Below are 24,214 nucleotides of genomic sequence, written 5' to 3'. Positions count from 1 at the left end.
GCAAGCCCTGGGGACTGGGATGGCCACGTGCGGGCACAGGCAGGGCAGGTCCCAGGAGGGCTAACCTCAGCTCAGGGGTGCATGCCCCTGGCCAGCCCTTCCAGGCCAGGCCCCCCCCCCCGCCCAGCTGGAGGCCCTGGTCTCAAAGGCAGGCGTCCTGGCACTGAACTTGCAAGGTGAGTCTGGAGAAGTGGAGCAGAGGGACAGTTGTGAGCCGCCCCCCGGACTCACGCCCGTCACTCATGTCCCTGCAGGTGAATGTGGACAAAGGGCCAGAGGGCCTCAGCTCTGACCGCCAAGGGTCTGGGGAAGTGTGCTTCTCTGGGGCCTGCGGGGGGGTTGGGGGGACACTTTACCCAGATTCCATCCACAGTGTAGGCCTCCTCCGCCCATTTTCCAGATGAAGTCGTTGGGATTGGAGGGGTTTGGCAACGGGCTGCCGATTATCAGCTGGAAAGAAAGTGGATGAGGCCCAAGGCCCGTGAAACCTTTGCCTGCATCTTCCTCCTGGGGCGGGTTCAGAAGGGACCCAACGGTCCCATCCCCTGTCCAGCAGGACAGACCCGTCAGCGGCTCACACCGGGACTGGGAGACTGGGGGCTGCCAACCTGCACAGCCAGGCTGAGGGTCTGCCCCTGGGGGGAAGGGTTCCCCGGAGCTGCGAGCCCCTATGCCAGGCTCTTGCCCTAGACGGCACTTTACTTGCGACAAAGGGGCCTCTCTGGGGCCCCATGTACCCCAGGAAAATCCCCAGTGCCCCAATAAGCTCTCTAGAGTTCAGTGAAGCCCTGTCTGGACACAGCGGTCAGCACGGGACTCAGTGTGTGTGCCCGTGGGGATGGGCGGCCCCCCAAAGTCACTCCCAATCCTCCCAGCTCACCAGGCCCTTGCAGAGCTGTGGGACAAAGTGGCTTTTGATGAGGGGAAGACATCCTTCCGGGGGAAGAATGCAGCTGCTGCAGAAATCGTTTTCTACGGTGCCGCCCCCCTTCCCCGTTGTGAAGAACGGGGAGAAGCCAAGTGCCCAGCACGGGGAGGGCCGTTACTTGAAATCTGGCAGAAAGTACAAGACTTAAGTCACTTCTGTTTCAAAAGAAACAAAGACGCTTCCTCCCTCGCCGTGAGAGCCAGGCCCGCTGGGCATCAAGGGCCGCCGCACCCAGCTCAGTGGCTGCTCTGGGGGGAGAAAGGCCAGACGGAACGCTCCGGGGGCCATTGGGCCACTGGTCTTCACTGCGAAAGTCAGGTCACATTTTCCAACATGAGCAAGTCCGGCCGCCAGGAAAGTCCGCGTCTGGGCAAGCACTGCCTGCAGAACACGAACCCCTCGCCGGCCACGAAGCCTCATGTCCCTGGCAGCCGCTCAGGCCAGCCGTTCCGAGCACATTCCCAACCTGCCGTCTCCATCCAAGGCCGGCCCGGCCCCAGCCGCACCGGGAGGCCGCACGGCCTCACACACGCACCCCTGGCTCAACACGGCCGCCGGCCCACGCAGCAGACGAGGACCCCAGGTCTTGAACGGGCTTAGGCAGCCCAGCCAGGTTCTCCCCATGGGATTTGGGCCCTGAGCTCTCCTGGGGCTCCCCCACAGCAGTGCTGTGCTAGTGTCGGGAAAGCAGCTCCTGCTGGCTCGACCAGCGTATCGAGGTAAAGCGTTTGCTTTAGGATCCTAATTTTTTTTTTTTTTTTTTAAAGATAAAGCTTGTTTTGGCCTCTTTACGATGACAGGCACCTGGGAGCACACAGGAGGCAAGAGAAAGGATGCGGCTTTCTGCCCAGCGCAGAGAAACTGCCGCACAGTAAGCGAATTCAAACCCGCAAAGCCACGGCCCTGCTTCGGCAAACCTTCCCGCCTCTGGGGGCAGAACTTCAACCAACAGGAAGATGGGCAGTGTCCGCAGTGACCCTGGGTCCCCCTCACGAGCAGGCACCCACACCCGGTGAGGTGAGGTGAGCCCCTGCGAGGCGGCATGGCCGCTCCCGACGTCAGACAAGTGAGAGGCCCGGAGCGCAGCAGCACCCCTGCTTTCCTGGACCGTGCCGCCGGCGAGGGATCTGAACCAGCGGCCGCTCGATCCCAGTCTGTGTGACCCCGGTGCCTCTGACCCCAGCTCCCCGGGAGAGCCCCGCAGCCACCCCCGCCTGGCCGCGGCCCCTGCAATTCCCTGCCCAGCCATTCACCCGGGTCTCCGGGCAAGTCAGGTCAGAAGTGGGCCCAGGGGGTGCGTCTCCAGAACCTGCGAAACTTGGCAGCACCAGAGGGCTCCCGCTGTCCTGGCACACGCCAAGGGCCACCATTCCCAGCAGGGCCCACAGACCCACCGTCACAGGCTGGCTCCCCCCTTCTCTGAGCGGCCCTCCCACCCCGTGTCTGCAGAGACGTGGCTGTTCTGGGCCCTGTTCATCCGTCATCCCACCCGCCTTGACGTGGAACTCAAATCAGAACCAAGCCACGAATCTCCCTCAAGCGCCTGAGGGCTGCCGTGGGCCACAGCCACAGGAGGAACCACATTCATGGTTCCACTGCACAGACGGGGAAGCTACGACACGGCAGGGCAACTTGCCTGAGCCCCCAACCCAGCGCACAATGGTGGGGCCTGCACCGGGCCAGCCACCCCCCTGGAAGGTTTTGTCTTCCCGCCACACGCCCCGTTCTGACTTTGCAGAAGGATGAGACTTTGGGAAAGTCACCTTCTCCCCGCTCGGCCGCAGACCTCCCCCACCAGCCAGCCCTAGCGTCTGCAGAGACCTGACTCCCTCTAGAACAGAAATGGGAGTAACAAGGCACATTCTCTCCCTCCAGGGTCCTCAGCCAAGCACCGGGATTGGGTCGGCCCCTGACAGCCCGGGGGGCTCTCCAGTTGGCCGAGCAGATGGAGGGGCCCGGAGACCCCACCTCAGGTGTGAGTACAAGGCCGGAGGGCACGGAGCGCTCCCCTCAAACACGGCCGGGCATATGCGCAGTCGCAGGAATTCCGAGAGGAAAGGCTGCCCCGAGGACGGAATCCCAGAGCTGGGAGAGCCCTCAGCCCTGCATGGTGGTTTCCAAACCCGCTGTAGCCACGGAGCCTTGGGGGCAGCCAACTCTCCTTCCACAAAGCCCGAATACGTACAAGAAAGAAGTCCAAGGGAAGGGTCTGGCTGTCACCTCGGCCCAGCCAGAGGGGCCACCGGTCACCTGAAGTGCCTTCTAGAATGCAGATCCCAGGGCCCTGCCACAGGGCTGGGGCCCCGGCTCCTCAGGAGGCAAAGCCTAAGCATCTGGACTTGGGAGAGTCCTCCGGGAACACCAGTGCGCTCCCCCCGGGCTTCTCGAAACCGCTGGCCCCGGCAGAGGTGACCTGCTTCTGCAGTACAGGGCTCTCTAACTCTGTCTTAGAGTGAACTCCAGTCTTCAAAGGAGGGAAATGGAGGACTCTGCTCGGGCCCCGGCCCCGGCCCTGAGGCGTCTCCCTGGGAAGCCCGGCTCCAGGCGGCAGATGGGCACTGCCAAGGGACAGCACCTCTGAAGGCTGGTGGCGTGTGCCCTCCTGCAGCACCTGCGCCTGATCTTAGAATCAGGCACTGGCCTGGCACTGGCCAGGCCTGGCCACTGGCCTCTGGCCCCCCCCGGCCGCTGCCCCCTTCCCAGATCAACCCTCAGACACCAGATGGCAGGAGTCCACGTCTATCCACAAACCCCAGGCCACGCTCACCAAAAGCCTGTGCCCAAGCTTGTCCCCAGGCCCTCAAGGGTGGACAAGGGTGGGCAAGGGTGGACACAGCTGTCCCCACATAGCCTCTCCATTCCCACAGGCCACAAAGAGCCCTCGGGATTGCAGCAGAGGCCGCAGCCAACAGCAACCACGGCCACGTCAGAAGGCCAGCTGTCCCCACGCCTGTCTCCTGACCGGCTGCCAGCAGCAGCCACGGCAGCCGTAGGCAGGAGTGACCCTTTGCCGGCTCTGGTCCCAGGTGACCGTGGGACAGCCTCCCCCCGCCTTACCTCAAAGACTTCCTCATCCAGGATCCGGGTCCCAAACACGATGATGCCATTGACATCTATCATGGGATGGTCACTGCGGGCCAGGTGTTTGGTGGTCTTCTTTTTACAATCCAAGATCAAGGTGACGTTTTTCTTGTGGACGCTGAGAGCGATCCTGTGCCACCTGCAAAGAAACAGCCCGGGTGGGTGACGGGGGCCTGGGTCACAGGTCGCCAACCCAGGGGACACCGCAACAGTCACAGTGGGGCTGGGCAGCTCTGAGCCCAGCCTCTGCCATCAGACTGGGTTGCCCAAGGGCCAGCAGATGCCATGGTCCAGCCTCATGTGAACCAGAGCCCCACAGCAAACTGCTGGGGGCTGCTGGGGAAGAAGGGATTTGCTGGGAAGTGGCAGGACGGAGGGATCGCTGTGGAGCTGTGAGTGAGAAACACGGGAACTACACCCTGAGGGGTTTCTAAGATCAGGCGCATGGTGCGTTAGCCACGGAGGAGCTGACTCTCACACTACCAGGGTTTCGGCATGCCCCAGATAGAGAAGTCCAGAAAGAACGGTCCTTTTTTTTTTTTTTTTTCCCAATTATTCACGCCCACATCTAATGTGGCTGCGTCCTGAAGGACCTCGTACATCGCTTACAAAAGACACGGCACACATATACGCAACGGAACACGGCTCCGCCGTCAGAACGGACAAACTCTGCCGTTTGCGACGACGTGGCTGGAGCTGGAGGGTGTCACGCTGAACCAAAGAAGTCAGAGAAAGACAGACACCGCAGGACTTCACTCACGTGTGGAATTTAAGAAACAAAACAGGAGCCTGGCGGAAGGGCGGGAAAAGTAAAATCAGAGAGGGAGACAGACCGTAAGAGACTCTTGGTCATAGAAAACGAGCGGAGGTTGCCGGAGGGTCGGGTCGAGAGGAGGGGCGGCCGGGGGACGGACGTCAAGGACGACGCGTGATGCAGCGACAGCTGAGTGTCCGTCGCAACTGATGAACCCCGAGCTCTAGCTCTGAAGCCCAGCGTACTCTGTATGTTAATTAATTGAATTTAAATAAAAAAATAAAAGGATGTCGTACATCCTTTCCAGAAGGAGTTGGGCATAACCACACCATCTTCAACGTCCCTTCGAGACTAGGAGGGCAGCGCTTGAGCTATTCTAGTGCATTTGAAGGAGAAGGGGAGACCCAGGGAGACGTACGGACCCCCTGAGAAGACGCAGACAACAACTCGAGACCCGTCCTCTCTCTGCCCGATGCCCGCCTGTGTGCACGGTGGCAGCTTCCTGCTTGTTTATGAAGTGCATCCTGCCGCAGCTCCCTTGCCAGCCAGCAGGCTGTAGGCGGCCTGAACAGACCCCAGCAGGAGTCGGACTGGGTCGCTGAGGGGTGCTCACTTACTTGCCATCCGACAGGTTGATGCCCCTGAAGAGGGGGTAATCCTCTGGCCCTGGTTTCCCCGTGTGGTCCTCATAGAGGAAGACCGGAGAGCGGCCCATCTCCAGGCCGATCTGCTGGATGCCCTGCTCATTGTAGATGGAGACCAGGAAGGCCTGGCTGCCTTTCTTGGCTTTCACAGTGGTTAGAATGGAAAAATCCTCAGGAAATGAAGATGCTGTAACAGAAGACAGAGATCAAAAGGCAGTCAGGAACCCCTAACTACACGCAGTCACAGCTCTACAGACAGACCGGCTTGGGGACCTGGCAACTTTTGATGCATACGGTGGTGCGTGGCCATCTGCTGCACACCTGTCCCTGGATCAAACTGTTCCTGCAGCCCCTCCCTATCACCACATGACCAGGCCTACCCTCTTGGAGGCTCAGTTCAAATGCAAACCTCATTGGTCCTTCCGTCAGTGAGCCTTCACTGTATCTCCTTGGTTCCTGTACCTCAATACATCTGTGTATAAATCCTGACTAGAAGCTCCTAGAAGGTCACCTCCCTCTGGGCAGGGGCTGTTTCAGAGGCATCTTCATACCCTCCATAGTGCCTATGGCTATACCTAGCAGATTGTGTCTCCTTGAGTGCCCTTGGGACGGGGGTAGGGACGGGGGCGAGGAGGTGAAAGGGAGGCCAGGGGCAGGGACCCCATCTCCTGGCCAATACGCCAAACAGAAGATGAGTAGAAAGAAATGGGAAGAGTTGAACCCAAATTTTAAAAAGGAAGAGAAACAACGAACCCCGTGTGTTAATGGCAGGGAACGCTCTTTACGATTCAGGACAGAAATGCCACGAGGTCATCAACGGCCAGGCCCACGCCAGCCCACCGAGGGGAGCGCAGGCCTGCTCCACACGCCCAGATCTCCCCACAGACACGCCCTTCCCCGGGCCACGGCAGGAAATCTCGGTGCCTCCTCCCCATCCATGCTGCTGGAGGAGGAGCAGCTCTGCCGCGGGCCCAGGGCACAGAGCGAGCGTGGCTGGTCCCCGGAGCCACCAGGAAACACTCCGCTGACCAGGCCAGAAGGCGTCGGCACGGGCACCCTCGCGGAAGAGGGGCTCTGACCTGGCTTATGGGCCTGGATGAGGAGCGACCCTGTTGTCAGACCCAGTGTGACAAGTTCGCGCAGCTGGCCCCGAGGTCTGTGGGGCTGCAGGGCTCCGGTCAGAGCCGCTCCCTGCGGAGACGCTATCCGTGAGCGCCCTCTGCTGACCATGCCCGCGCGGCCGGGCAGGGGCCTCTGCTTCTGCTCAAGGGAGCACAGAGTGGCAGGGTGCCATGTCGGGGACAAGGGGACCTTCAGGGCACCAGGCCCATGTCGAGGACTAGGGGACCTTCAGGGCACCAGGGCCTGGCTGTGGCTTCTGTGACCTCTGTAGGACCCAGGGTGGGGAGATGTTGCCAGGGCGAGCCAAGGGCAAGAGAGGCCAAGGCTGCTTCCATCAGGGAAACCAACGGGCCCCCAAAGTCCAGCTCAAAGACTCGCATGAGGTCCCAGCGGAGAGGTCCGCCCCACGGGCCCCACACCCCCAGCTAAGGTGCCATGGGGAGACGGAGGCCCAAGGCCCCCAGACCCAGGGGTCAGGCTAGTCTCCCTCCCCAAAGGGGACGTCTCAGGTCCCTTCCCCAGTGCGAGGTGACGCTGGGCAGCACGGCCATCCGTCCCAGGACAGGCCGAGTCAGGCCCCCCTTCTGCGCAGACAGGAAGCCTTTGGGAAGAGGGGTGCTGAAGTCACCAGGGTCACAGGGCCCTCGGCTCCATGCTGCCCCTCCACACGTGGGACGTGAGGGGAGTCAGAGCCACCGCCTCAGCCCTACCTCCCTGGAGGAGCAGCATCCAATGGGCAGGCCAGGAGAAGTCCCCACTGCAAGGCCAGGGGCAGGACCTCAGGGTTCTCTTGGGCTCCTGGGGGTGCACAAGCACCAAGGGGCCTGGGGGCATTTGACCCAAGCTTGGAGCCACTGTCCGTGTCTACAGTGGCACAGGCACAGCCCCTCCCTCACATCTCAAGGGTCACCTGCCCCAGCCCCAGACCAAGATGACTCTGTGCCATATGCAGCCGCCATCCCGTCTGAAATACGGAGATCAGGGAACAGCAGCACAGCCCGGGGACGGCCATCGCCTGACCCCCAGCTCACGAGGACGCTGTTCCGATGTTTCCACCCTGCGAGCAGATCTCAGCTCAGAGAGCCGGAGAGCGTAACTTGTGCCTGACATGAATCTCCCTGCTGGTGACATGTAACGGCTTTACTGTCACCGGAGATGGTCTCTTCCAGGCGGGAGTGGGCGGGACGCAGGCAGGCCCCACGACCCGCTGTCTGGGCCATCAGGGGGACAGCGTCTGGGTCCCACCCTTCCCACTAGATTTCTCAAAGTCACAGGGGAGAGGCCCAATTACTTCCTGAGGTCATTTCCTTTTCCCTTGGCTGAGGCCCAAGGGCCCTGCGGCCATCTGGATATACAGTAGGAACTTAATAAAGGCATCACTATTATCCTGAATCCTACTAAGCAAACAGCTCCTGGACAGGACGTTCTGCTGGGCGGGAGCTCATCTGGAGCCCTCGGCCCGCCTGGAGGGAAGCACTGGGGCAAAGGTCTAAGGGGGGGGGGCACTGTCACATCCCAGCCCTGTTTCAGATCCTGAACATGAAGGGAGGCTCAGTGGCCCCAGGTTACCAGACAGAGGACAACTGGAGGGAGGACCCCAGTCCCAGGCACGAGAGTGGGGGAAGGGCTGGGGGTCCCGGAGAAGCTCACTGTGTCCTGGGGTCCCAGAAGCCAGGCCAGCCCAGCGGGATACACGGCCTCCTGCATTCACGGAGAATCCGCAATGGCTTCTTCTGGGGTCTGGGCCTGTCTTCTACGGACGTCCCCTGGCAGGCACACAGTGGTGAGTTCCCAGGACCCCCAGGAAAGCAGGGTCACCCTCTCCGGCTTGCCCCCCAAAGCGTCCCAGTTCTGGGTTCTGCCTTGTCCTTAAAGTCTGTCCGGGCCACCCAGGGCCAAATGTCGGGAAAGGCCCATGCCTGGAGGCACGCTATGGGGTGCCACTGACCGCAGGACCTGGACCACTGGTTCTAAGTGAGATGAGGGAGGCCCCTTGGGATCAGGGAGGACACGTCCCTGTGCAGACGTCCCCGAACTGGAAGGAGGGCGGCCCCTAGGCCGAGCCTTCCCTGGGCCACCCTGACCCCCTGGCGCAGGGAGCCTGGGACCAGACGGTTTGTGCAGAGCCGCCCAACAGGTGAACGGGCATGGTGGGCGCCACGGGCTCACCCGCGTCAGGCACAAGCTGGGGAAGAACACGTCCCCACAAAGCTTGGCCTTGGCCATGGAGCACTGCTCTGTGAGCCCGTGAAGGGCCCCGTGTCCTCGGAGCAGCTGGGCAACTCCAGGGTCTTCTCATCACGGCCACGAGTCACCCGGACACAGACGTCCGTGGCTCTGAGTCATTCAAACGCGTTCACACTCAACTCGGGCCGCCTGACCACCAGCTCGGCCGGCAGACACGGGCGTCCCAAATGCAGCCACGCTGCCCCCTGACCCGGGAGACTTGCCTCCCAGGGAAAAGGTCAGCCAGTGTCCAAGAGAGAAGGGACAGAAACCACGTGTCTCCGCACACCTGAGGCCACAGGCACACGACACTGGCCTGGATGAACGTCCCGTGGCCGCTTTCACGGACTCCACACTTCGGGATTTGGAGAAGGGAACCCACCCCACAGCCCAAAACTCCTACTCAAATCAGCCCAAGGCCGCCTCCAGCTTTGTTTGGCCTTGATGAGATGCTGCCTCTGCCCAGTCCCGTCCCGCTCCGCGCGCTGATGGTGACCCAAAGACCCTGTCAGAGCGTTTACACTCTGTCTCATCAAGTCACTGATTCGAGAGCTCAGGGAAAACGCAGGCCGAGAGACTGTGCCTGTCTTACAGGTGAGGGACGCGCACCCATCTCCCGTCACCCCCCCATCCCCGGGATCCATGCAGTGTCCGGAGGGCGGGACACACTCTCAGCCTGAGCGGGGCATCGGGGATCAGCCTGACAGCCGATCCGTCCCGGGCAGGTCGCCTGGCTTCCCCGGCCTGGCAGGGGTCAGCGTCATGCACGCCCCACACAGCCGCCAGGGCCTGGGGCAGCCACCCCTGGAGCCCTTCCCCGGTGCCCTCCATCTCTCTAGGATGGGGGAACGCAGGGACAAGGGGGATGCGGGGGGATGCGAGCAAGCGCCCGGTGGGTGATTCTAGAAGACAGGCTCAGCCCCGAGGCGGAGGTAGAGCTCTGGGGACATGTGCAACGGCGGCCCGACAGCAGGGGAACCGACGGTGACCTCGTCTGCAGCCCAGGGCAGCCGGGCATGCAGAGGTGGGCTCCCGGGAGGCCTGGGGGGGGACCCGGTGCCCCAACTAACCTCATCTACCCAAAGTGACCTTTGTGAAAAGGGCCGACCCAGCCTCTCTTGGGGACGGACTCTTGAGGGCCCCGTGGGTCAAAGCCGGGCTGAGGGCAAGGGGCATCAGAGGCAAGCATGGAGCCCCTGAAAGAGCGTGGCCTTCGGGACCCCGTGGGGGACGCGGAAGCACAGAGACACCACGACCTGTCTACGGGCTGCCCAACGTTGGGGTCACAGCCAGGTCACCAAAAAGTGAAGCAGAACCCTCCCCAAATGACAGTGTATTACAGCCCACGGAGCGGCTGCCTGCCTGGGGGGGGGGGCGCGTACCTGCCTGGCCCCCCTTTTCTGACCGGAATCAAGAACGAGCTCGTTTAAGGCGGGGGCGGGGGGCTCGGTGATGGATCATGGGCTGTTAACCCACGTCCAGATAAGCCCCGAGGGTTTAGCTGACCCTCGGGGGGTGTTGTGGGGGGTGGTTATCCCATAGCCTCCTCAGCCTGGCCACAGGGACAGCTGGGACGGCCCATGTCAGCAGCCAATGTCGCCCCCCGCCTGGGCACACAATTCAGGGCAGCGGTCTGGCGCCCGGCAGCTGCTTCTCCTAAGGAGCCCCCTCCCTCTGGCTGCAGCCCCGACGCTCCCTTCCTGGCTCTTCGCGTCGCTGCCCCCAGATGACCTCCTGCGCCGGCGCGTCCCTTCCCACGACCCTGGGTCTCTCTCACCCTCGCCACGTCACGGGAGAACCAGCGGTCACCCTTTCGCGTGTGGAGTCGCCGCAGCCTGTGTACGGACGGCAGGAGAGACACCTGCCTGGAAGGGCAAGGGGAGGCCGCCCGGGCTGTTTCACGAGAATGAGACCACAGCGGCCCCCGGAGAAGGGCTTCCTGGAAAGCCAAGTGTGCTTCTCCCGCCACGCAGGCACCCTGCCCTGCACCCGGGCTGGAGGTGGGTGGGCGCAGCCATACCTGTCCCCCCACACGCCCGTCCCCACCCCAGTCGGGCACCTGAACACGGGCTCCGTCCCTCCCCGGAACACACACGCGTCTCTTACCAGGATACAGCTGCTTGGTGGGCGCGCTGAGCTGGGCATCCTTCGTGACTCTGTAAGCGACATCCGGACCTTTGGAAGATCTCCGCGTGGCACAGAAGCCTGTTGTCTTGGTTATGCCGTCAGGCAAGTTGTGAAAATCGAGGACCTTCAGGAGATCTGCCGGCTGAGCTGAAAAGGCAAAGGGAAAGCGGGGTTAGCCACAGGGGGAGGAGCAGCCGCGGGACTGGCCTCCGGCCCAGAAGCGCGCACAGGGCTGAGGGCAATGGGAACCAGCTCCAAACCAACTGAGAAACTGGGGGGGGGGGGGGGGCTCGGGGGTGCAGGGTGGCCAGTCTGAGAAGCACACGTGCGCGTCCCCAGCACGCTGCTCCCGGGCCCGTCCCCGCTGCAGCCACGCTCCAGGAGCGAACCATCACTCGCCACCGCGCGCCTGCAGCCTCCCCTCCCCAAGTCTGTGGACTCGGCCCCTCCCCCTGTCATCCCTCACGGGCAGGTGCTGGAGGGACCCAGACACCCTTCCCCACCCCACTGTGGGAAAGCCATCCAGACACAAGCCGCCAGGCTGGACGGACGCCCCTGCTGACAGGGGCGGCTGCGGAGGGAGGGAGGGAGGTCTTCCGGAGCGAGGCACTGGCAGCTCGTGGGCTCTGCCTGCAGCCTGGGGGTCAGCAGTCCAGTTGACCAGCACGAGAACCACAGAGACCGCTGGCACATTTTAGCCACCAGAGTCACCCGATTAAAATGCGATTCTCCCATCACTGTTTACAGCAAGAACCAACTTCCATCTCCCCCAGAAGACCTATGCCTAGGCGAAACAGTCGGAACCAAGGTCGAGGGAGGCGGGGATCCGTGCATCCTTTCCAGAAAGTTCTGGACCCTCCATCAGGGGCTCCTCAGAGAAGGGCTGCAGAGCCCCAGGCATTCCCACCGGAGCCAGGGCACGTCCTCCAGCAAGAGCCGGCCCCGCTGTGCCCGTGGCTCCCTCCTTCACATCAGGAAGAGCAGGGACATCTAGGCTCTGAGGACCGCATCTGGGATCCACACACCTGCCCCAAAAAGATCTCACGGGGAGCGCCCAGCTCCCATTACTACAAACAAGAGGCCCCAGGAGTCCCGGCCGAGGAAATTAACTTGGAGTGGGGCTGTTAGGCCACACAAGCAGCAGGTGCAGCCCTGGGTTTCAGGGAGCCCAGGGGCCAGCACCCACCTGCCTGCAGGGTGGGGCTGAGTGTGGGGGTGGGGACTGGCTCCGCCCCTGCTGCTGGGCCCCTAAGCCCCACCAGGCCAATCAGGGCACAGCACCTCCCAGTCTTTCCCTCGGGTAGGAGGAGTCCCCCCTCCAGGGCCCCACCCACAGACTGTGAATTAGGAGCTGCAGGCCGCCCTCTCCTGGGAGGGAGAGACTGACTCCTGCCACATGGCTTGAGCCCCTGGATCAAGCCATGCCTGAAGGGGGTCCATCTGCATTAGCCAGTAAGTTTGTCCTTACATTTAGGGTGACTTGGGTTAGTAGAATCAGACCCCACCGCGGGGATGACCACGAGGCTGACGCAGAGTCCCCAGACGGGTGACGATATACATGCCCGAGATTCGCTTAAGAGCAAAGCCCACTTTTCTAACGGGGGTGAGGATTTGGAGGGGAGAAAAGAACCCCTCCCCCAGCATCGGTTTCCCCTTCTCCAGTCCTAGGAATTCTGCAGCCGGCAGTTGTGCCTGGAGCTCAGGATAACCGGGGTGGGGGGTGGGAGGGGGGTAGAGACCCGAAGCCTGTGCCCACTCACTGCTCATTCAGCAAGACCCTGACAGAGGCCCCTCGCCCGGGAGGGCAGAGCTGGAGCCAGGCCGGGCCATGGCATCCAGGGGCAGTGGACGGTGACCTGGCAGGTGCAGGGACCCCTTTGGGTCCCCCTCCCCACAAGCGACGCACTAGGATGAGAGAATGGCAGCCTGGGCCGGGCCCTGAGAACACCGTGCTCCCCAGACCCCAGAACTCTGCCCCCAGCAGTGTCATTTCCACCACCCAGCTCAGCCGCAGACCTGTCACTGGAACCAAGGACAGATGGGGGTGGGTGGGGACCCTTAAGGAAGGGACAGCATGGGGACCCAGGTAACTCCCAGTCCAGACTGACCTCCACTCATGCACAGGGTCATGGCCTCTTGTGGCCTCTGTGATTTTCCGGGTTGGCTCTCAGCTCCTACCTGGGGCCTGGCCAGCGTATAGTCAGCCCCTCCACGCATGGGGAGGGGTACCTCCAAGCACTCGGCACCAGGCCGCCCCCACACCGGCTCCCCTGCAGCCCTGGCCGAAGCCCGTCACCTGACATCAGGCACAGGTGCCAGCAGAGGCCAGGCCTGGGCTCGGGCCGTGGGAAGAGACAGGCCGTGCCAGCTGCCGGCTCACCGGCCGCAGTGACACGGCCCCAAGCTCTGGCTCATCTCTGAGATTCTGTTCCAAGGCAGGCGGTGGCCAGGGGACGGATCAAAGATCCCGGCTGGGGCTCCTCGGGCTCGCATCCCACTAGCTGGTGATGCTCTTCCCAGATGGGTAGCCTGTAAACCTGTTTTCTCGCTTGCTGACCGGAGAGCTGTTTTCCAGAAGCCTCCAGGACATGTTTATGGGTCTCTGCTAAACAAGTTGAAAAGGCCACCAGACCATTCAGGCCTAACGCCACCCCTCCCGCCGGCCAGGGGCTCCTGGTGCCAGAGCTAAAAAAACACTTCAAAGTTGCATAAAAGGTGTGGGAAGGGCCTGGGAGGCATCTGGAAGGACAGGACTTTTGTGGACTTTCCTTCCCATTGACACAGGAGCCTCCCCTTCGAAGGGCAGTTTCTTAGGAAACCTGAGCCCTTGCTGCCTCTATCAGGATGAGAAGGGCCCTGGGGAGCAACGCCGGCTCTGGGGACAGGTGTGCCTGAGTTTGAGCCCCGTGTCACCGCACCCAGGAGAAGGTCTTGAGGTCATCCTCTCGCTGAGGCCAGAGACACGGGCTCCAGCAGCAAAGGCTGCCCTGGGCACGTTTCCTGGACAAGCAGCAAGCCATCCCTGCTTCTCCCTCCGTGACGGCTGGACGGGCATCAACGCTGCGTGTCCCTGCCGCCCAGTGGGGACAGAGCGGGGAACTGAAGCCCCCGCCCAGGGCCCACTTAGGTGCCTGAGGCCACAGTGTGCAAAGCAGGCCCCCGCCTGTGAGACCTTGCCCTGCTCACCGCCCCCCTGGGGCCACCGTGTGCTGGGATCCAGGGACTGACCTACTGGCAAGCAGGTACAGACGAGAACGGCCCGGGGCAGGAGGCACAGGCCCCAGGGACACATTTTACCACTGATGGGAACATGGCCAGAGGCCACGCGTCCACCAACCCTACTAGGATAACCTCTGCCGCCCCCAGAAGCGCACTCCACGCTCCCCAGCCAGACGCCTGCCTGGTGCCTCTCTGGGCCCGGAACGGCAGGCCCCCGTGCTGCCAGGGGCCACTGCCCCCATTTCACGGCTGCAGGACGTGAGGCACAAGGTAGCCCCTGGCGGTGACTTCAGGGCCTTCACCGCGACTGCCAGCAGGTTGCACCGTCACCAGGCCAGCGAGCCTGGAGGGCGCAGCAGAGCCCCGCCTTCCCCACAGGGCAGCTGCGCGGAGCCGGCCTCCGGCTCCAAGTCCTCACCTGCTCATTTTCTCATTGTTTGTTTTTGCTTTTCTTTAAATAAGCCCCGTGTGTTTTCGTGTTTTCGAACCGTCACTATGTATGGGCAAACAGCAGGACGGCTTCCTGTGGCCTCCAGGGCTCAGGGAGCAGGCCGTGGGTTATCAGAACCTATTCTCCGGGCCTGCAGCCGTAAGGTGCCTTCGGATGCCACCAGGCCACTCATGACCAGAGCCCCAGTGGGAGGGGACTTATCCTCCATCCCCGAGTCCTGGGGCCCCTGAGCCCGAGCTCATCACTCCTCTGCCGTCAGGGTGTCCTCATCAGGGCCGTCCCGTCCACCTGCCAGATCTCCAGGACCCTGGGTCCCTTCTCAGGTCCCAGGCTTCCACCAGAGCCCAGGCCCGGCTGGGATGAGTGGAGGCATCCCAGCACCTCCCTCTCATCAGATGACCCTCCGCACTGTCCCCCACAGTGATGGGCTCCATCAGCCCCCGGGCGTGGAGATCCCTGGGGATAGGTGTGGGTCTGGGCTGGTCCCTATTCATCCCACGGTCACCTGCACAGCCCCCATCTGCACCCCCGCCCTCCCTGGGACAGGAAAGCTGTGACCCTCCCGTGACACGGGCTCAGAAGACTCTAGACCCCCGGTTCCCAGCAGGGCTGCTGGGAGGCGAGAGGTACGCAGGCAGCCTCCCCAGCACCTAGCAGAAACGATGCTGACCCCACACTGCCGGGACTCAGTCCCTGTGCTGGGACGCCCAGGCCTCCCCGACCCCAGAACTCCCTGCAAAGGCCACAGCCCCGCACTGCCAGCAGCGAGCCCTCCCCGCAGAGATTGGGGCCAAACTCCGCCGGGCGTCTGGGGGACCTGCGTGACCTCGTGGGATGAGCCCAGAGGCGGGGGAGGGCGAGGAGGAGGGGGTTCTGCACCCTGCAGAGTCAACGTCGTCCACATCAAAAGAAAACGTAGGAGTTCCCTCAAGGACCACCTTCAAAATCCTCAGAACCATCTAAGTTTAGAGCTAGAAGGAACCACGGACACCACAGGCCTAGGGCCCTTTATCTGGAAACGTGCAGGTGCGGAGAAGGGAACCACCATCCCGAAATCGCAGAGCGGGCTGGCGCACGGCGGGGATAACCACGTGGCCACCGGCCTCTGACCCCCACCGGCCCTGACACATGACAGGCGACGCACGGCACCAACGACGGGGTCCCCGAAGCACAGTGTGCCCGCCTCCGACCTCGTGCGGTGACCTCACGGCTGCCACAGCGGCATCCTTCCATGAGGGGAGCCGACGCCCCGGGGTCCTATCCCTCTGCTCTCCCAGCTGTGACCGCAGGAGGCCCCGCCGCCCCGGCGCCCGCCCGCGACCCTGACACCCGCCCCTGGGCGCTGCCCTGCCTGTTGGTGGAGAGCCACGCGGCCGCCCTCGCTCTGTCCCCACGAGTTCCCTCCTCCGCTCCCAGGAAGGACACCAGCGAGGGGGGTGGGCGGAGGCCCCCCCCAGTCCGGTGCTGAGGCCCTCCCACCGGCCCTCCGTGGCCCCATCAAGGAGGCCGGCCCACCGGGTTGAAAAAACAAACAAGCCTTTGGAGGTTGTGACTGAAATGCCTCTTCAGTGACCAAACTATGGGAACAAAGCAGAAGGGCAGGGGGTGGCCCGCGTGCTGGACAGGTTGCCTCCAAGGCCTTCACCTCCCCCGCCCCAGGACTGTCACCTCAGGGCAGGCCAGGCTCGCTGCCACTCTGGGAACACGGGTCCCTGAACACCCTTCAGTGGCTCCCATCACCGAGCCTCACTCCTCTGCCAACATCAACACCAGGGCCCGGGCCTGCCCGAAAGACCCAGCTCTCACTGGCTGCCACCCCACCAAGGCCACGGCATTACACAGACCACTCCACCGCGGTCCCTGAGAACAGAGTCCTGCACTTGTGCAGTGCACAGCATGAACACCCTGCTCCAGCCTCCAGGGTTCCACCCCCCACATGGCCTCAGCACCACTGGACCCCACTCGGGCACTTTTGTGGCTAGAGGGGGCTGGATTTGAGCCTGGCTCAGCCCACCCTGCCCTGTGGGCCATGGAACGCCCCTTGCAGGAAGGGACATGAGGGCCTGCCTGGCCGGGAGCCCACAGCTGGCAGGGGCTTGCTGTCCCTACTCCTCCAGCCGGGACTCCACCGGCCTTCCCTACAGCATCCCTCACCACCTGTCAGTCTCTGTCTCCCATGGGGGCGAGCCGGGCACGGGGCCCGCGGTGCTCCACATCGCGATGCCCGTCACTCACTTCTGGCCTGTTTTTCAGTTTCCAAGGGAGAGCTCGGGGCCTGCTGACACGGCCTCCTAGGGGAGGTTTTCCGCTGAAGGAGGCAACTTTCTTGTGTGACTGTTTGTACAAGTCACTTGTGCAGCATCTGCCTCCTGGATTAGACAGACGGACAGGACAGGCTCCCCCCGAGGCCGCCTTCCCTCTGAGGGCCCTGGAATTAGGGCTCTGCCGACATGACTCTGGTCCCAGCTCCTCCAGCCAGCAGCGCCACGGCCCTGGGGAAAGTGGGTTCTAACCCTGAGCCTCCCTGCCACCTTCCGTGAAAGGGAAGGAACACAGCGAGGGACACAGCCAGCCCTGGGATGGGAGCAGGCGCGGCCCTGGGGCAGCCTGGCCACGGTGAGGGCCGCGTCAGCCTGAGGTGGGACCACTGGACAACGCCGAGCCCTCCCCCTGCCCCCACAACCAGCCCCAGAGGTGCGGGGAGGAGGGCAAGGACGCGGGGTGTGGAACGTGCTCCCTGGGAGTGCTCCTTCTGTGAACCAACACGAGAGCCCAGAGATGGCGGGAGGCGGGAGGGCTGACCCCATCCCGGCCCTCCCCGCGCCTTCACGGCAGCGTGCGGAGGGTGAGGGCCATCGAGGCGAGGGGAAGGACGAACAAAAAACTGATCAGAACTGAAAGCCTCAAGTTCTCCCAGACAGCCTGGAGCAGAGGGGACCTCGAGCCCGTCACAGAGCCGGTCAGCAGGTCAGGGCCAAGTGCAGGACGCCCCCAGCCCGGCCTCGCTCAGTCAGTGCGCACAAACCCGAGTTCTTGCTCCTAAGCAGGGTGTCCTCGGTCCACACACCCCACCCACCTGCTTTTGGGAAATGCTGGCCACCCCATCCCTGCTCTAGCCTCCTGGGGCCCAGAAGCCCCCAGGCCACAGCTCAGCCTTGGGAAAAGCCCCAGGGGCCGTGAGCTTCCTCACAGGAACTTGACCGGCCTCTTCCTCCAGCAAACGTCCGTGGCCTTCCGTCCCCGCTGCACTTGTCACCCTGGAGAGGTGTGAGTCCTGTCGGAGCACTCAAGCTGCCATCACGGGCCATCCAGCTGCCCAGCACGGCCCAGGAAATGGGGACTCGGTGAGTGATGACAGCAGCCAGGACGCACACGGGCCCCGGAAGGCCACAGGAGAGCAGCAGGTGGGGGCGGGGGGTCAGGCTCGCTGAGCTGGCAACAGCTCGTCCTCCGTCCCCGAAGGGCCTCCCGGCGGGTGAGGCACAATGCTGCTGCAGCGAGTGCGGCGAATCTGGTCGAAGAGGGACGGGAGGGCAGCAAGGGCCCGAGGACCCACCACGCACCTGCATGACCTGGGGAGGGGTCAGCTGAGGCCCTGAGCACCACCGTGTGCCCACACCACCCTATTTAAGAGCACACTATTCCTACAGAGGGCCCCCGTGGAGGGGGCAGTTCTCCTGGTCTGCACCGTCAGAGGTGGGACGGGCCTGAAACTCACTCCCGAGGCTGGGACCCCCACCTTCCACCTCTTGCCGGGGCCGACCCGAGGGCCTAGACCCTTGGCATCTCCATGCCACCCCACACCATGGCCGAAGGCTGGCCAGGTGCCCCCCGGGGCTCAAACACACGTGTGTGCCACCACCTAGGCCCAGGGCACCTGCACACAGGCCAGACTGGGGACCCCCCAGACGAGAAGAGAAGCCTCCGCCCACACACACCCCCTGGGAAGATGTCCCGCTGCCCATCAGGCCTCCCGTGAGCGGCGGCTGGCACGGCCGAGCCCGTGGGAGGGAGTCCTGCAGGAGGAGTGGACAGGAGGGCGGCCGTCCTAGGGGAACAGAGGAAGTCCCTCTGGCTTGTCTGGGGCCACATGAGGTAGTAAGCCACCCACCCAGCAGGGCAGCCCGGGGACGTCCCGTCGGGGCACAACTGAGCCTCACGGAGCAGGCTTGGCTCCCGCTGTGCCAAAGACCACGGGTGCTCCAGACCCAGACTAAGACCCCAGCACCCTGAGGAGCGGGAGCCCCTGTCGCGACCGGGAGGCCGGGGGTCTCCTCCTGCCGGCCTGGTGTGGAGGGCGCGCGCCCAGCCTCGCGCAGCGCCTCCTCAGCGCCTTCCTCCTCTCCTCGGGTATCCCGGCTTTCCGTCCGGCTTCGTGGAAACGAAGGAGCACATCTGCGTCTGCCTGCACCCTTCCACAAGGGGTGACAGACCGAACGGGGCACAGACGGGAGTCCTGCGGCCAGCCGCGAGGATGGCCCAGGCCAGCGGAGGCGGCCGGGACTGTGTGTGCACGGGCACTGCCAGCGGGAGCCGGTCCAGCAGCGGAGCCCGCAGGCGTGATGGAAAACCGGATGATTAGTCTTAGTTTCCTCAGAGGTAATTTGTCTCCTTGTTCTGGAGGAAAGGGGTGGGGATGGCACCAGGCGCCAGATTCCACCGGGCTGGAGCAGGCTGTGTTGGCAGGGACAGGCTCAACCCACCTGCTTCCATGAGGCCCAGAGGCTGGGCGGGCTGCCGTCGGGCCAGCTGGGGTCACACTGGCAGGGGGCTCTCTGCACCCATGGCCTTGCCCAGGCCCAGCACCTAGGGAGCGCTCAGGGGGGCGTGCAGAGGAGGCCGGGTGGCCATGGGCCAGAACGGCCCCAGATCAGACGCATAAACAGCTTTGTGCAATGGACACGTAGGACCAGTCACCGCGGGGCCGTGGGGCCTTGTTCATACAGCGACACTCTCTGGGGTCTCCGTGGAGTCCAGCACATGTGGAAGGTCTGCATCCTTTCTGCACAACCCCTGCCGACATTCCAGACTCCGGGCAAGGCCTCGACTGCACTGGCCTGAGCGGTTCCAGAGCACGGCCCCCCACCCTAGAGGGGCACACACTTCCTGCCGGGGGGCGGGGACAGGGGTCTTTAGGACTCAGAACTAAATAAACCGACACACCATGGAACCAGGTAACTCACATGCCCCAAAACCAACCCTGAGCCTCAGTTTCCCTTACAAAGGGGCACAGCGAGAGAACCTGCCTGCCCCCGAAAGCCATGAATGGCGGCCAAAATCGGCAGCTCCAGCAACACTGGTCCCGGGCTCCTTCCCGCCCTCGAGGTACTACGGCAAGTCAAAGTGGGTCCGTAAGAAACCCGTCTGCTTACTGAAGTTCAAGGAGAGCACGAGGCCCCACTATAACCCGTGACACCCCAGTGCCACACCACAGCCCGCATACACCATGCCCTCCACCACTCGGCGAGCCGGAGATGTCCCAAGGGACCTGCATCTCCTGGCCCGTGAACTTCTTGAGAGAAGGGTGTCAGCCATGACCACGGTGGGAGGAGAGAGGTTAGCCCAGAGCAAAACACTGCACAGCGAATAGACAAACCAGCCAACCAACTAACCAACTAGCCAACCAGCCAGCCAGCCCGCCAGCCAACTAGACAACGAAGCACCAATGAACCAACCAGGCAACTAACCAACCATTGAACAGAATGTTAACCATTAAACAGCCAGCCATTAAACAGAACTCTCCAACATACAAGTGAAGGAGCTGTGTTTTGCGTACTCAAGATAAATCCAGTAAGGGAAGAAACTCTTTGTGGGGACAATTTTGCAGCATCCCAATTAGGACATACACACACTTTGACGGGCCGTTCCCCCCATCGAGGCTGAATTCTGCAGAAACCCTACAAAGGTGTAAGGACATCCATGGTAGAGTCATTTGTAATAGCAAAGAATGGAACCAGGTAAACGCCCACCAGGTGGGAGCAACTTAAGTAAACAAGCTGAGGGTCTGAAACCCTCTGCAGAGGCTGGATGGGAAAGGGCTGGTCTCGTTGGCCCGACCCAGGGCAGACAGCCGGGCCATGTGAAAAGAGCAAATCACAAAAACATTCACAGAGCGCCATCCCTTTCATGCTAAAATAAATAAAAACTGTCTATGGAACCTGAGACCATGTCATGTAAACGCACACACAGAAAGGCCCAGAACAATACCCACCCAACAGTGAGGGGCTTCCGCCCGGGCAGGGGCTGAGCCCTGGTAAGGGGTGAAGGGGGACGTCTGCTCATCTCTCTATACCCCTCCACTTCTGAAAAACGCTCTAAGTATATAGAGCCACACAAAACCTACATATATGTATTAACAACCACACAAAATACTGAAACACATTTTTTAAGTGTGGCAGTTCTAAAACGGCCACAAATTCTTTAGTGCCCATTAAGACATGGTGCCTATGTCCCCTCCCGTGAATGGGGAGGGGAGGCAGATTCCACGACCACATGACCAGTGGGAGGCGGTAGAGGCCTTGCGCGCCCGCTTCTGGGTCCCAGCTTAAAGCACCTTGGAAGAGTCTTTCTGGGAACCAGACTCCATGCTGTGAGGAAGCCCAAGCAGTCCCTCGAGGGGGCCCACGTGAAAGGAACACAGGCCCCCAGCCAGCGCCCAGGGCCACCCCACCAACCCCAGTGGAGCAGCTCAACCAGACAGGGGGTGCAGGGGCGGACACAGGGTCCCTGCCCAGCAGCCCCACTCGCAGGCTCCAAGCCAACCAGGATTGCTAGAGCAGAGGACTGCTATTAAGACAGTAAGTTCTGGGGCCACCTGGGGGGCTCAGTGAGTTAAAGCCTCTGACTTTAGCTCAGGTCATGATCTCAGGGTCCTGGGATCGAGCCCCGCATCGGGCTCTCTGCTCAGCGGGGAGCCTGCTTCCTCCTCTCTCTCTGCCTGCCTCTCTGCCTACTTGTGATCTCTCTCTGTCAAATAAGTAAATAAAATCTTTTTTAAAAAGATGGTAAGTTCTGGGTGATGTAAAGGCAGGAAAGGATAGTCAAGAAGTCAGCAACAAATGGAGGCCAAGATGTACAGCAGCAGCACTCCTGATAGATGTCTATGAAACTCTTGCAGCTAAGGAGGGAAATCAACAAATAAATCATGCTCGATGTCACCAGTAGTTAAATAAACCCAAATTAAGGCAAGATTCTTTTGTCTCCCATCAAACTGGCAAACTTTCTTTTTTTTTTTTTAATGTACTAAATTTTGGCAAGGATGCAAATTCTCATTCAGTACAGATGGGAGCCCAAATGGACCCCATCTAGGAGATAGTGCGACACTTGGTACTGAAACGGCTGGGAACAGTCACGCACTTCACCCAGTGGAATTTACCTCCACCACCAAATGACAAAAAAGTATAAAAATTTAAAGAGCTTCACCACAGAGTCATGTGCAATACCAAAAAACGTTGAAAGAAAGTCAATGTTCCAACCTGGGGGGGGTAGGCGGTAAGCAAACATACTATTGTACATCTGAATACCAGAATATCACACACTCGTTTATTTTATTTATTATCATATTACTGTAAACTGATGGTTCTAATACTAAATTGTGTGATCACTAATATTAATAATAAAGGGATATTTAATCGTCTGGGGAAATGCCCCTGGGTTTCTTTTTGATCATTTTTGTTTTTTAAGATTTTATTTATTTACTTGAGAGAGAGAGAGGGCAGAGACAGACAGGCACCAGCAGGGCTGGAAGGAGCAGAGGGAGACGGGAAAGCAGACCCCCCGCTGAGCAGGGAGCCCAACATGGGACTTGATCCCGGGACCGTGGAATCATGACCTGAGTCGAAGGCAGACACCTAACCCACTGAGCCACCCAGCCGCCCCATTTTTTTTGTTTGTTTAATTAAAGTTGGTGTTTTGGAGGTATCATTTGCATGTAGTAACATTCATTCTTTAAAATTCATTCTTTTTAAGTCTACAGCCCAGGAGTCCGACTAATGCGTGGTTTTGGAACCACCCTTCACCCTCACGATAGAGGGCATTCCCATCATTTCAAAAAGCCCCTCGTGTCCCTCTTCACACCCAGCCTCTGGCTTCTATTTTTTCATCTTTTTTCTACAGTTTGGCCTTTTTTCGAATGCCACGTGAATAGAATCATATCCTATAGCCTTTTGTGTCTGCCTCTTCCACTGAACATAATGCTTCCGTACCCACATTGATCACGTGCCCACTCTGGCTATCGCTGTGAAGGATCCCACTGCACGGGTCCACCACCACTGGCTTCGCCATCTCCCCACTGATGGGCATTTGTGTTGTTCCCAGTTTGGGAAATTCACACATGCATCTTTCCATTGACACAGGTTTTCATGTCTCTTGGGAAAACACGTAGGAGCAGAATTGCTGGGTCCTCCAGTATGACTGACTTTCTAAAAACCGCCAAACCGTCCTTCCAAGCGGCTGCCCCAGCTTGCATTCCCACCGATGGTGTCCGACAGTTTCTCCACATCCTGGCCAATGCTTGTGTGTACGCCCTGGTACCTGTGTGCAATTTTCATTTGCATTTCCCTGATGACTGCAGCTGCAGTCATATGTTAATGCACCATTCATACATCTTTTTTGATGAAATCTCTGCTCAGCTTTTCTGCCCAGTTTTAAATTGGGTCATTTATCTTTTCAACTGTCGAGCTATATAACACTCCTTTATCTCTTCTAGATGTGTTTATCACATATGTGTTTTTGCAAACATTTTATTCCAATCTGTGGCTTACCTCCCCATTTTCTTAACAGTGTCTTTTGAAGAGCAGAAGTGTTTAATTAGATCAAGTCCAATGTGTTAAATGTTTTTTATGATTCATACTTTCTGTGTACTTTCTGCGAAATCTTCGTCTAACTCAACATTTTTAAAAAGGAGGGGGATTTCTTTCTTCTTTTATTCTTTATAGTTTTAAATCTTACACTTGCATCTATGATCCATCCTACTTTTTATATATGATTTGAAGTAAAAGGTTCAGGTTTATTTTTTTGCAAATGGATGTTTATTTGTTCCAGCACCATTTGCCCATAAAGACTACCTTCTCACCACTGAAATTTCTTAGCACCACAGTCAAAAGTCATATAGGAAAAAAAATTTTTTTAATTAAAAAATAAAAGTCATATAGGAGTGAGACTATAGACTCTCTTCTACTCCCTTGCTCTTCACATCTATCTTTATGTCAACACCTGAATGCTTTCATCATGGTAGATTTAGAGTAAGTCTTACAATCACATAGCAGGAGTCCTCTAAATTCTTTTTCACATTTCTTTTTGTTATTTTGGGTCCTTTGCCTTTCCATATATATTTCAGGATCATCCTGTCAATGCCTATTTTTTCAAAATGCCTACCAGGATTTTAATTTCCTTTGCACTGAATCTGTAGATCTGTTTCGGTGAAAATGATGCCTCCACAATATTAAGTCTTCTTGTCCATGAGCATGGTATAACTCTCCAACTCTTTGACCTCCTTTAATACCTCTAAGTAGTGTTTTACAATTTCTGGGGCACAATTATTTTGTCAAATATATCTCTAAGTGTTTCGTATTTAGTTGCCCCTGCAGTGGCTACTTTGATTTTTATTTCCAACGGTTTATCTCCATACTTTAGACATAGTGAGTGACTTTTTGTATTGACTT

The 24,214-nt window shown here is 60.1% G+C and overlaps 1 protein-coding gene across 2 annotated transcripts in view; it reads right to left on the bottom strand.

Annotated features, from left to right (window-relative positions):
• The window catches only part of COL5A1 (collagen type V alpha 1 chain), a 142,649-nt gene that overhangs the window by 95,901 nt on the left and 22,534 nt on the right, over positions 1-24,214 (bottom strand). For both annotated transcript variants that reach the window (XM_044264520.1, XM_044264519.1), the window contains exons 2-4: positions 10,862-11,029; positions 5,381-5,594; positions 3,986-4,148 (exon numbers count right to left, since the gene is read on the bottom strand). In XM_044264520.1, coding sequence (XP_044120455.1) covers positions 3,986-4,148; positions 5,381-5,594; positions 10,862-11,029 — 545 coding nt within the window. The remainder of the gene's footprint in view (positions 1-3,985; positions 4,149-5,380; positions 5,595-10,861; positions 11,030-24,214) is intronic.

This window comes from Neovison vison, chromosome 9 (genome assembly GCF_020171115.1).
Source record: "Neovison vison isolate M4711 chromosome 9, ASM_NN_V1, whole genome shotgun sequence".
Taxonomy (NCBI): domain Eukaryota; kingdom Metazoa; phylum Chordata; class Mammalia; order Carnivora; family Mustelidae; genus Neogale; species Neogale vison.
This window is presented reverse-complemented; position numbering and strand designations above follow the sequence as displayed.